This window comes from Nannobrachium achirus (assembly GCF_963921795.1).
Source record: "Nannobrachium achirus genome assembly, chromosome: 16".
Classification (NCBI taxonomy): domain Eukaryota; kingdom Metazoa; phylum Chordata; class Actinopteri; order Myctophiformes; family Myctophidae; genus Nannobrachium; species Nannobrachium achirus.
In genome coordinates, this window is record NC_137823.1 from 3,589,294 (window position 1) to 3,603,105 (window position 13,812).

The 13,812-nt window shown below is 42.8% G+C and overlaps 1 protein-coding gene across 1 annotated transcript in view; it reads right to left on the reverse strand.

Annotated features, from left to right (window-relative positions):
* slc22a16 (solute carrier family 22 member 16) overlaps positions 1–6,637 on the reverse strand; it is a 36,888-nt gene extending 30,251 nt beyond the window's left edge. Inside the window, exons 1-2 of the mRNA XM_080744573.1 lie at positions 6,512–6,637; positions 3,979–4,458 (exon numbers count right to left, since the gene is read on the reverse strand). Coding sequence (XP_080600699.1) covers positions 3,979–4,458; positions 6,512–6,555 — 524 coding nt within the window. The 5' untranslated portion in view covers positions 6,556–6,637. The remainder of the gene's footprint in view (positions 1–3,978; positions 4,459–6,511) is intronic.
* Between the last annotated feature and the right edge of the window lie 7,175 nt (positions 6,638–13,812).

The following is a 13,812-nucleotide window of genomic DNA, read 5'->3' on the forward strand; positions in this document are numbered from 1 at the left end:
CCTAGTTGCTCTCCGTGAGCCGGTTGGTGCCTTGCATGGTTTCCAACGCCATCGGTGTATGAATGTGTGCGTGAATGGGTGAATGTAATGCACAATCTCAATAAATGTGCCATTCCCTCTTGACTGTGTCGCCACTTGCTTTATGCTTTGAAATGTGTCCAACGTATGAGCTAGGAAAGGTTGCTCCGTATTACCAAGCACTGGCCTTTTCTCAATAACTGTACTTATTCTTTGATAAGTTCTTGTGAACTTATCAAATATCATCAGTCACAGCCCACATGTTCCAATTCAAATGTTTGGAGATCACAGAGTTCAGTCCAAGACTCTGTATTATTCCAGGTGTTTGTGTGTGCCAGCATGACATTAATTTAACCCATTTAGAACGGGTACAAATTATTGTGTATCATTATTTTATGCTTTAACTATTGAGAAATAGCAGATATACAAGCTCACAGCGCGGCGCTGGGAGCTTGTAGATCTGCTATTTTTGAAAAATTGTGAAAATTATAATTTTGACCCGATTCTATAAGTGTCTTTTGAATCCTTCTAAGACTTTTTGAAAAACCTATATTTCTATGTCAGCAATCTGGCCAGCCATCGTCAAAGAAAAGGTCCTTTTCACTTAACTGGAGCTCAGTTAGTCTGTTCTTGAGAGACTCCTATGTCAGTGGTTCTCAAACCTTTTCATGTGAAGGACCCCCAAAATTATAGTTATTTGGCCACGGACCCGCATCTACAAATATTTAGTTCCAGGGACCACCCAGAAGCAAAATTTGAGTTAAAAACGTTCGCTTTGAAAATACATATATTCAAAGATTTGCACACATTTTCACGACTTTTTCAAAAATAGAAGATCTACAAGCTTGCAGCGAGCTTGTATATCTGCTATTTTTCACTGGTTAAAGCATTCTATAATTCTAGGCCTAAAGGTTAGGGTTACAAGTACAGGAGCTGCCCATGCTGACAGGCAGTAACACCTAAAACACAACTTTCAGCTGTAAAATGGTTGCTGTGAAAAGGCTCCTTTCTTTGTCAGTCTCCAACTCGGAGTGACATTGCTGAAGTGATGCCATTGTTCTTGATCGGTCATGGAACGTTTGTAATGCAATATCCATTCACACCAGTTTAATCGTGTTAACTCATGGCCATGGACAGATACAATAACATTGACATCAGATACGCGTGTATTTTATGTAGGACCAAGAATTAAAAAATGCCTATGCAATTCAAAATCCATGTAGCAACGAACATGTGTGATTACAACATACTGTACTTTACTAAAGCATGACGCATGATGTAAACATAAATAATGTGGCAGATATACAGTAGCCTACTCAATGTGTAGTGTAGACCAACATTTAGACTACCTTGCCTACGTACTGCTTTTAACTGAAACATAGGGAGCGTTCGGATATCCAGCACTGAGCGCACTGGCCAATACAAACTAATACGTGAGTGTGCTCCCGGTGCGCATTCCCGAACGCACCCTGTTGTACATACAGCACTTAGAAGTTAAAGGACAACTCCACCCTAAATCACTTCTAGGCTAATTTTCCTACTTATATTGATCCAAAACTACTGTCCATGGGGTCTATTAGGCACAAATGCCCCTGTTGTCCAGTTTCCCCAGCAGAACCCAGCAGCTCTCATTGCATAGAGTGGAGTTTATAAGCCTATCGCTTTTACACTATTTGTTGGGGTCAAAAGTGATTTATCTTTTCATGAGTGTGTTACTAGTTGTCATTACAAACAAATCAATGCCTTGATTGTACCACACAAGCCACCACAATTGCAAAAATCATGTTTTGGGGTGAGCATTCGGCACAACTGCCAATCAAAGTGACTCTACTGGCCAATCACAGCGTGTCTTTTCCGGGACTTGGCAAAACACAAGAAAGCATAACATCTGTTTAGCAGAGTGTGATGGCTTTTGTGGGACAACGATGACATGGATGTGTTTGTAATGACAAGTAGTAACACATACATGAAAAATAAAAACTTTTAACCACGACAAATAGTGTAAAAGCGATAGGCTTATAGGCTTCACTCTATGCTATGAGAGCTGCAGGGTTCTGCTGGGGAAACTGGACAACATGGGCATTTGTGCCTAATAGACCCCATGGACAGTCTTTTTGGATCAATATAAGTAGGAAAATGAGCCTAGAAGTGATTTAGGGCGGAGTTCTCCTTAAGGCGCTGCTGCGGGGACTGCCCATTAGTCCGAAGGTTCATTAGTCCGAATTTATTTAGGGTTACTGAGGTAAAGCTTTTTGAGACCTCTTTAAATTGTCAGCACATGATGCGCTGCTCCACCCAACTTCAATCTGTGTAATCAGCAAGAGTCACTCAGGGGATACAGGTAGGCTATACATGATGTGAACATGCGTGGTACATCCATTTAATTCAATCCTTGAACTTCTTGTTTATGCCCCAAAATGACTCAATATACATGTTTTGTAGCAATTTGTAGCAATTGTAGAAATATTAGACCTGCGTGTAATGATCGTGCACACTTTCTTTTACTAAGACCATTGTTCAAATATTTATTTATTTTATAGAAGTGCCCAGATGTCCCTAGTGCCCACCTGACCTGTTTCCCTCAGGAGAGCAAGAGAGGGTGGGAGGAAGTGAGTACATAGGAGCATATGGACCCTAGCCTAGCACAGCTAAACAATCCACCCATGTTAAAACAAGGTGGGGATACTATACTGCAGTTAGTTAGCTGCATTAGTATATAGTCTGGCCAAGCCAGGCTCTATGGACCCATCCATCCATCCCACGGTGTGCCACTGTACTTAAGTAACATTTTGAGGTATTTGTGCTTTACTTGAGTATGGGGTGGGCGGCATTGTCTCAGCGGTAGAGAAACCGTCATTAGAACACGGAGGGTTGCCAGTTCGAATCCGGGCTCCCCAGAGTTTGGTGTCGAAGAGTCCTCCCAGTGAGCATGTTGGTGCCTTGCATGGTTTCCTCCTCCATCGGTGTGTGTGTGAATGGGTGAATGTAATTTAAATTTACCATTTATTTCCAGTACTTTTACTTTTACTCCACTCCCCAGTCCCCACTAGGCCTACATCTCAGAGGCAAATATTGTACTTTTACTCCTCTAAAATTATCTGAAAACTTTAGTTACTATTACTAGTACCTGGCGTTCCACATGCGCACCAGCCCCTATCTATTGAACACTGAGATGTGGGCGTGGCCTTGCAAAAATGGGTCCGGAAATGCATGGGAAAACATAAAACGATCGGATAAAAAGGCTTCTTATTAAAGAACACAATGCCAGCCAGTAATTATACAATGCCGGCCAAGGTTTATAACTGGTTGTGACTTTATAAAGCACTTTGTTTGTGAACTTCGACTGTTGGTGTAGTTTGTATGGGCAAATCAATTCGCCTCCACCAACGCAGGTAAATCCTGACCCATGGCGGTCGTACGTCACATCATCAACGACCGTCATGTTTCAGGGCTAGTAAAACATTTGAGTACTTTTCCCACCACTGCCAGTGCCAGTAGGCTGCTCTTATCCAAGGCCAGGCCAGGTGCCAGACAGAGTATCGTGTTCCACTTTTTAACTGGACACCCTGGTCTGTGTTACACTCAACCATGCTTTCTGGGACTGGATCACATGACTCAGCCAACCATTACACGGTGCCACGGCGTTGTGAGCCTGTAGATCAGTTATTTTTGACAAAGAGGTTTTGTAGAGGGTAAAAAGAGCAGACCAAGCACAGAGTGAAAGGTCAAGTTTATTATTAAGTAATGACGGTTCAAGTGGTTAAATATCTGAAAACAAAACACAAATTGACATGAATCCAAAATGCAATGATGATTGTGCTGTCAAACAATGAAACTATATGGAATCTATGAAAAAAAGGTTATGGGGGTCCCTGCTTCATCTCTCTCTCAACCAAGGGGTCCTTGGCCTGAAAACGTTGAAGACCCCTGTTGTAGTTGATTAGTTAACCTTAACCCTACCTGTCAGCGATGTCCCCGAACACCAGTGCGCCGATCAGCACGCCCAGCATGAAGGTGGGCTGGGTCAACTTGGCCAGCCATTCCCTCTCGCACACCAAGTCCCAGTCCGTCACGATGCTCTGGTACACCTCGCTGTGGTCGAAGGTGAAGTCCTTGTCGCAGGCCTCCACGGTTCTGTTGCCGTCAAAGTCGTACGTGAAGTCCTCCGACGGCGCGATGCGCAGAGCGCGTCGGCAGCGACTCAGCTCCCACTGGTCGCCGTTGGCCGTCCTCACCACGACGGGGCGTTTAGGGTCCTTGTACGCGGGCAGGACCTCCGTTAGGCTGGAGCCTGTGATGTTTCCATACAGAACGTCGGTGATGTTCTCTGGCGCGCCGCACACAAAGTTTGGGGTCTCCACGAGAAAGACGGACGCCAGGTAATGGATCCCGCAGGCCACCGCTTGGAAGACGCACGCAAAGTACAAGCACGCCTGGAACCTGGAGGAGCGGAAAATAACATTTCATCAGTGGTGGAAAAAGTAGCCTACTCACATTTTACTTAAAGGGGTAGACCACCCATTTTCAATATTGAACTATGTCATTAACATACCTTAGAGGAGTTGTGTGGAAATAGAAAAATAGTTCCCCCCTTCAGTGTTGCTTAGAACTGGAGGATTGATTTTGGGGTTTGTATTGCAAAGTACAACGTGATGACATCACACATTGTACTTTACAATACAAACAAATCAATCCTCCATTTCTAGGCAACACAGAAGGGGGGGAACTTTTTTTCTATTTCCACACAACTCCTCTAAGGTATATTAATGACATAGTTCAATATTGAAAATGGGTGGTGTTCCCCTTTAAGTAAAAGTGTCAATATACTGCAATGTAGAAATACTCTTTTACAAGTAGCCTAGCTACAAGCCCGGAATTCATACTTCAGTAAAGTACAAAAGTATTGGTAGGCCAATATCAAAATGTACTTAAAGTACAAAAGTAGTAAGTATTCATTATGCAGAATGTCCCAGTTCATATGTATTAAATCTATTGAAAACAGCGACGCATTGTGAGCTTGTAGATCAGCCAAATGGACGAAATGTCAAATTTAATGTAGGTCTATGTTTTGTAATAACAGGCCAAATCAAAATCTACAAAAAGAAGACTAACTAGTAACTAAAGTCTGCAAAATAAATGCAGCGGAGTAAAAGTAGGCCTACAATATCTGGATCCGAGATGTAGTGGAGTAGAAGAAATTAATTAAATTATAATAGTATGATACAGTAGGTCACATGGTCTCTCTGAAAACAGTTTGAAACAGTCTGAAACTCATGTCAGTGTAATCTGCCCCTCGCCCCCCAACAACAGCTGACCAGTACAGTAAGTAGTCTAAGTACAGTCAATTCATTTCATCGGCTTATAATTGAGCATTCTCACAATGACATCATAAACATATAAACTAATATTTTAAGATGACTTTTTAAAGTGACATTACCCCTTTAGATGATAGTCCTACTTTAAGTACAGTACTTGAGTAAATGTAAATGTGGTTCTCTTTCAGGCCCCCTCCCCCCACCCTGACAAGCACTAAGAGTTGAGGCATTTTGTACAACACGGTTCTATTGTGAAAATAGCAGATCTACATGCTCCCAACTAAGTTACAACGCCTCGCAACAATGTCTGCCTCTAATATTTGACAATTTAACCAATGTTTAATTTGTCATTTTAGAGGTATTACAAGTCCTTAATTTGTCACCTTAGACACGTGCAGATATCCTCTATACACTTAAACGTTATGTTGGTTTGTTTACTGTTGAGTGAGAAAGCAATGTTGCAGATTAAGTTACGGTACTCATCTGGAGACCCCCCAAAAGGTATTTGGGTCCCCTCTGGGGGTCCCGACCCACAGGTTGAGAACCCCTGCTTGCAATCAATCAAGCAGTTGATGGAAAACAGACTGTGTAGCTCAGAACAGTTGCTACCCTGCGAGTAGCAGACATGTAGGAAGGACTACAGCAGCTTTGCAGCAAGCCAGCATGGCTGTGTTAACTGTAAACATTCTTTCATACAAAATCAAACATTTTCTTCCCTCTCCACACATCAGACATCATGCTGTATCTGATGCAGTGAATCCAGTGACACAGACAGCGTTCCAAGTTCAAACAAGCTTATCTCCGTACACAAATAGTAGAAAAGGGGCGAGCCTCGTACTCGTGGAGTCGTGCGTACTTTGGAAATCAAGTTACAATGTGTAGGGGGGACAAACTTCACCGACTATAACTCTATGGTAAACTAAAAGACATGTAGTCTACTTACTATTCCAAAGTTGCTAGAGTTGATTTTACACAAACGATTACAACAGCAGTACATTAATATTATTCTTTTTACGTGAATATCTAAAAATACTTATAATTCTTGGAAAGGGGGGTTCAGTGGAAGAAGTGGGAATGGAAAAACATGTGGCGGATACATTGTGGAGGATATCAGATAGACACTCATCAATGTTCGCTAATGCAACTCTTCTAGACAGAAATAAAGTATATTTGAGTACCTTTTAAAATGTCCAAGCTCATCGAATATTCGCTCTACGGTCATGGTGGTCGCTGGTGGGGGCACAGCGCGCGTCTCGCTCGGATAGCGGTTTCTGAACGCAACGGATACTGTCCAGTTTGTTGGCTTTCTCTGGGAGGAGGGGCGCGCGCGCGCACACACACACACACACACACACACACACACACACACACACACACACACACACTGTCACACTCACACGAAACTGTCCACCCTGAACTGAAGTCATGCCACAAGAGCAGGGCCGTTGTTAAATATTTCTATAATGTTTGATTGATTGAAGACTTTATGAGAAAGGTTGCATATAGGAAAAGGTTACAGTTTCATGACTTTACACTTACAGTTCACTGGTACAAGGTCAACTAAAAGGAGATCCTAGCGTTTCTGCTTGTTTGCACAGGAAACCATTTAACTCTTGAGAGTGCAGAAATGGAACCAAATGGACCCTTTTACCGGTACATTTGGTCTCATTTCTACAACAGAGTTTATTTAATTAGAAAGTTAGTATTTAAAAAGATAGTTTAAATGCCATAATAACGACTTGAGAAGGTTCAGGTGCGACGCGTGTTTTGTTTGTTTACTGTGTTATAATTGTATGTAGGCCTATGTGACTGTGAGTGTGTGAGCCATGTTTGTAACAGAGGCGTCAATTGGGTATGGCAAGCTATGGCAGCTGCCATATCTTGGCTACAGGGGGAAATAATAAAATGGACTGTAATCGTGCCTGTTGCTAGGTATGGCAACGTGGGCGCGCGTGCAAGACAACAGTCATGTTGCCATACCTTAGCTTTTTCTGAACTGACGCTGCTGGTTTGTAAGCAGTGATTTTACAGTTTGAGGAAAATAAATATGTTCCAGTTTCCGCCACACGATGGCGCTTCCCCTTCGTGAGACAGTCTGTCCAGCCTTCAGACTGACAGGTTGGCAAACATGACATTAAAGGAGTAGTTCACCCCCAAAATTACTTTTTTTCTATTGATTAGTCACACCGTGGAGACTTGAGTTCAATAATATTTTTTTGTATTTGTCGCATTCCTAAGAAAAAAAAATGTAGTAAATTTGATTCTGGATGGGGACCCAGATGCAGACCCAGTCCCTCAAAATGGGAGAGGACCTGTGATGTTCTGCTGTACTTTTTATTTCTGTTTTATCTATTAGTTTGGTCATTGAGGTCCACAGAATGAGAGGTCTGCTCTGCCGGAAACATCGTGAAAAACAGTTATGGCCATTTGTATATTCACTGTCCCATTGACTCCACTACACAAAAAAAGAAATATATATATATTTGTTTTGAATAAAAAACATTCCTTGGGCTAGAAAACGGACCAACAAAACTGTGAAAAGTGACGAGTCATCACTTTTCACAGTCATCACAGTGATGAGTCATCACTTTGGTTAGGTCACTGTGGGGCATCAATAAAAAAGCATTGTTTGTTTTGGGGTATGTTTGTTTATGCCCTGTGCAGAATCCAGTTGTGTGTGTATGCTGATGACCTATATGATATTACCACTCAGTGTTAATAATGTATGTCCAAACAAATATGACCTTTGTAATTCATTCTCAAGAGTTAGCTTACACCTCCAGAGTAAAAAACTCAAAAGTTGTACTTTCAGGGTAGTAGTGGTGTTTTTGAGCGGTGGTCACACCGTCTCCTTAGCGTGGCCGTGTGTGTAGGTATGTTTGTTTGTTAGTTTGTTTGTATGTGGGTGGGTCTGTATGTAGCCTCAAGCCTGTGTAGTACCTTTTCTGACCACACATGTTAAGGGAGGGGCGCTGTTGTCCAGGCCCCACACACACACAAACACACACACACACACACACACACACACACACACACACACGCGGGGGGGGGGAGAACCACCGCTCAGTTCACACGGGTGTGATTTTAATGAACTAGTGCTGATAAAGGGAGAAGAGATGTTGTACATTTTTGTTGATTGTAGAAATGACCAACAGTGGAGTGTGTGTGTGTGTGTGTGTGTGTGTGTGTGTGTGTGTGTGTGCGCGCGCGCGCACGCGCGTGCGTGCGTGTGTGTGTGTCAAGGTGTGGCGTTCCACTGTGGTAAAGCAGGAGTTACACATTGTATTGCTATCACACATTCCAGAAGGCTACATTAGTTTGGGCTTTGGTAAATAAGTTCATTCAGGTCAGTCGCTGTCACAGCAGGCTATTAGTCAACGTGCATGTTTTATTTGACTTTCTTTGCTGTATTTGAACGTTCCATCTACCATGCTACTGTAATACAGATCATACAATGATCTCATCGTCACTGTCGGGCAGAAACCTCGTATATTTTTTCGCAAAGCAAAGCCCTGCTTCATCATACAAGGCCGTCGCACAAAAGTAGTGAAAACAGCAGAGCTACAAGCACACAACGCCTCGCGGCGCGAGGCGTTGTGTGCTTGTAGATCGGCTGTTTTCACTAAATCATTTTAAAAATGATAAATACAAAACAAACGGTTTTGGACATACAAGGTTTCCACCCGACAAGGACGTCATGCAATTATTGCACTTGAGTTGATACAGTATACCGTATTCATATGCATGTATATGTGCGTACATGTAAGGCATTCTAGAATGTTTTATTTTGTTCCTCCTCAAACCTGGAATTAATACATGAACGTCCTTTACAAAAACAGAGACAAAATAAAAACAACTAAATAAATATAAAATAAAATATAAAGAGTTCCATTGAGAGGGGGCGGCCACGAAGAAGGCCCTGTCACCCCAGCTTGGTCTCTTTGTCCTGGGGATGTCCAGGAGGTTGGCATCACCCGACCTGAAGGAGCGACATATTATTTTCCCCGGATTCACTGCTCATCTAGCCTCGTAAACCACCAACTTCTGGAAATCGCATTGAGATTTCTGGCAGTTGGTGGATTACGAGGCTACCTTCTCATCTGTCTGCCAGCACAATGTGCTTGGTTGATGGCCATTGATTGTATCCAGTACGCTAGTACTTTTCACTATAATGCATATGTGAGGTACAATGAGTCTACTATATATAATAGGCTATATTCTCATTATACATTCTGACAGCACTATGAATATAGTCCAATATAGAGGACAACACTGGCTTGCTCTTCTCCAAAGCCTCGAGGGCATTTTTGTCATTGAACGATTTGAAAAGCAGAGTTTGTGCCTAGAAGTTTGTGAGATTATGACTTCACACAAACATTATTACCCGGCTTACTAAATAAAATTAACTCAAAATTGACTCAAAACTTCCAGATGGCTGGAAGTGTTCCACAAGTGTTGCGCTGGCCGTCCCCCTAGCGCGACACGGTCGCCTTGGAAAACAAGGAAGTGCTGATTAGATACAGTAGAATCCATTTTCTGATACTACGTTGTCTATTTCTCGCTTAAAATATTTCAAAAAACATTCTTGAGAGCAACGTTTAGTTGTAAATGTCGCTGTGTGTTTGTTTACATGGCTGACATGTTGGATACAGCACAAGATTCACGCAGTGCAGCTTGACTGCAGCAGGTGCTCTGAGTCTTTGATTAGGCAGCGGTCTGTTATCCAGAAATAACAGACCGCTGATTTCAGCAACTGACCAATCAGAATCAAGCATTCAAGCCGGGTAATAATAGGGATTAGATACTGATTAGCTGATACCATTTGTTGCAATTAGCATTCTAAGGAGCTTGGACACCCTGTAATGGACCCATTCTTTCTCTCAGAGTTAAATTAAAGTAACATTGCGGATTCTGTAGTCGTTTTCTCCTGTTTGGAATGTTTAATTACCGTGGATCAGGGGCGGCTCCAGGTGAGGGGCTAGGTGGGCTTTAGTCCCCCCTGGTGAAGGATTAGCCCCCCCTCACCACAAACTCCATTGTGATGAAAAATGTTTATGGAATAAATAAATACTATATATATATATATATATATATATATAGATATATATATATATATATATAGATATATATAGATATATATAGATATAGATATAAATATGTGAAAGATTGTGTCTGCTAATTCTGTGGCATTGCACACTGCAGCTTTGTCTTATCTGATGCTTATCTTATGCACAACTGATACGCTGTCGTGCAATGGTGTCACATGCCAAAAATACTGACTTCTATGTTGTAAACGTCAGGGGTTTTCAAAGTGGGCGCCGGGGCACCCTGGGGTGCCGTGACGGCAGTCCCGGGGTGCCACGAGATTATTTGATAATATTTGGAATTTATTTGGACACTTAAAAAAGAAAAATTTGCATCATTTTAAACTTGAAGTACAAAGTTATTTTCAGTCAGTTCTAACCAAGATGGCTATCTCAATGTTTTCCTCGCAACATAATCACTCAAATATGGCATAAATATCAGGTGATAGGAGTGAAAATTATTAATATAATGTAGGGGTGCCTCGGATGAAAAAATATTTAATCAATATTTATACACCTGTTTTCCAGTGAATTTACTGTATAGCTGTGGGACACTTCCGGTTAACAGCTGACATACAGGCTCACGTCGCGTCGCAGATGCAACCGTTGTGAGTTTGTAGATCACACTCTGCTGCGGCGCCGGAAGCTGCCGTACACTTTCTGCGCAATGCACGACGGGACGTTGGAAAGTTGTGGATAGGGTTGCCCTGAGCCAAAAAGGTTTGGGAACCACTGTTGTAAACCATACTATGGTACGGACAGCTTGTTCTGCATGTCACTGTCACTGCCGTGGACGCAGACTCATATTCCACCTGGATTGAAATGGAGGCCTTTTCACCGGTGAAAACAGAACAGAACCTGCATTCCTGTAATCTTCTCCGTTGCTTTGTTGTTAACTTTACAAACCTTTTGAGCACAGTAGGCCAGTGGCATCAGTTCAGTAAAATCACACCCGTGTGAACTGAGCGGTGGTCGTGGAGGCTGCGCAACAGCAAAACAAATATATATATATTTTGTGTGTGTGTGTGTGTGTGTGTGTGTGTGTGTGTGTGTGTGTGTGTGTGTGTGTGTGTGGGTGTCTGGCCTGGCCTGAACAACAGCGCCCCTCCCTTAACATGTGTGGTCACAAAAGGTACTGTAGGCTACATACAGACACGCATACAGACAGACAGACAGACAGACAGACAGACAGACAGACAGACAGACAGACCCACACACACGGCCACGTATAGGAGCGTTGTGACCACCGCTCAAAAAGCTAAGGTCAGGGGTTAAAGTTCTCAGTCCTGGGGACTGATTTCAGTCTTGAGGATTCCATAGGGGCTATGGATCAGTCCATGGCGTGAATGACAAAGTCGTCAAAACGCTTGTCAAGTGATCTCCAAACTAAAAAGCAGTTATAATTTCAAGATATGGGTACTGTATTTGAATTGGCCAGACTAGCATAGTCCAACAGAACTTCAGAAGATACTTCTATAAAATGAAGCATGGATTGGCTGGCGCACACACACATTCTGTGAAGGCAGATCAGAGGAAGATCAGGGAAACACCCCAAATATTGGTGTGCAAGCCATGTTTTTAAAATCACAAATTGGTCCTGGTCTGAAAATAAATTTCAGTCTTGGAATTTATTTTGACTTTAACCCCTGGCTAAGGTGTGGCAACATGACTGGTGTCTTGCAGACACCAGTCATGTTGCCATACCTTAGCAACAGGCATGATATGATACATACATTTTAAGAAGTACATTCTATTTTTTTCCCAGTTTCTACGGTTTCTTGGGCTGGATATGGCAGCCTGGAATGGTTGTGTGCAGCTAAACTTGGCATGTTAGTAAACGTGCCACAATTAACAATAATGAATTGCACCTGTGCAGCTGACCTGCGGAACCTGGGAATATACCATGTTGTCAAGATGGGGAGAATACAATTATAATACCTTGTTAAAGTGACCATTTTGTAAAATGTTGCATTTGTAGTTATTTTACTGTAATTTAACAACATAATAACCAGCACAGATAGACAAAGAGACATTCATGGATTTATATTTAAAAGTATAAATTATTTTTGAGCGGTGGTCACAACGCTCCTATACGTGGCCGTGTGTGTGGGTCTGTCTGTCTGTCTGTCTGTCTCCGTGTCTGTCTGTCTGTAGCCTGCAGTAACCTTTTCTGACCACACATGTTAAGGGAGGGGCGCTGTTGCACACACACACACACACACACACACACACACACACACACACACACACACACACACACACACACGCACACACACACACACACACACACCACCGCTCAGTTCACACGAGTGTGATTTTTTAAGTTATTGTCCCTCCTGCAGTAGGCTACAGGTGGCCATGTGCGACATAAACTAGGTCATCTTCAGCTTCACTATTTGTTTTCTCTCTCTGTGTGTGTGTGTGTGTGTGTGTGTGTGTGTGTGTGTGTGTGTGTGTGAGTGGGGGAGCGCCCCGACCCAAAGCAAATACAGTCCTACCTGTTCCTGCCAGCAACAACTGGTTGCTTCCCACAGCAGTGGCACCAGGAGAGGCTGGGAGGGGGTGTTATGTAGGCCTGTGTGTGTACACAGGGGTGTCGCACCAAATTCTGGGCCCCGGGTACAAGGATTCACTGTGGGGCCCCTGTGCTCAGCAAGAGCCGTTGGCCGCCGCGTCCACGTCCATGGACGCGGCCGTGGACGCGTCCATGGACGCGGCCGTGGACGAGGCCGCGGCCGTGGACGCAAACGGCCGGCCGTGGACGCAAACGGCCGGCCGTGGACGCAAACGGCCGGCCGTGGACGCAAACGGCCGGCCGTGGACGGGTCCATGGACGAGGCCGCGAAAAAAAGGCAGCGAAAAAGAAAAAAAAAGGTGGCTATTGTATGTATTTTTTGATGGAGATTTCAAATATGACCTTCTTTTTTGCATAGGACAACTCTAACCTGCATCAATTGGTATTTTATAATTGCCAATTGTACCCCATCCATCTAAAAAACAAATTGGATGTCTATTGTATGTATTTTTTGATGGAGAATTCAAATATTAATTTCTTTTTGGGATAGGACAACTCTAACCTGCATCAATTGGTATTTTATAATTGCCAATTGTACCCTATCCATCTCAAAAACAAATTGGATGTCTATTGTATGTATTTTTTGATGGGGAATTCAAATGTTACCTTCTTTTTTAGATATGACAACTCTAACCTAAATCAATTGGTGCATCAACCTACTTACTATCTATCTATCTATCTATCTGTCTATCTATCTATCTATCTATCTATCTATCTATCTATCTATCTATCTATCTATCTATCTATCTATCTATCTATACTTCACCTTTAGTCCAGAAGAGAGTTCAGCCTCAGGAACTTGCACACATGGAACTGTGTC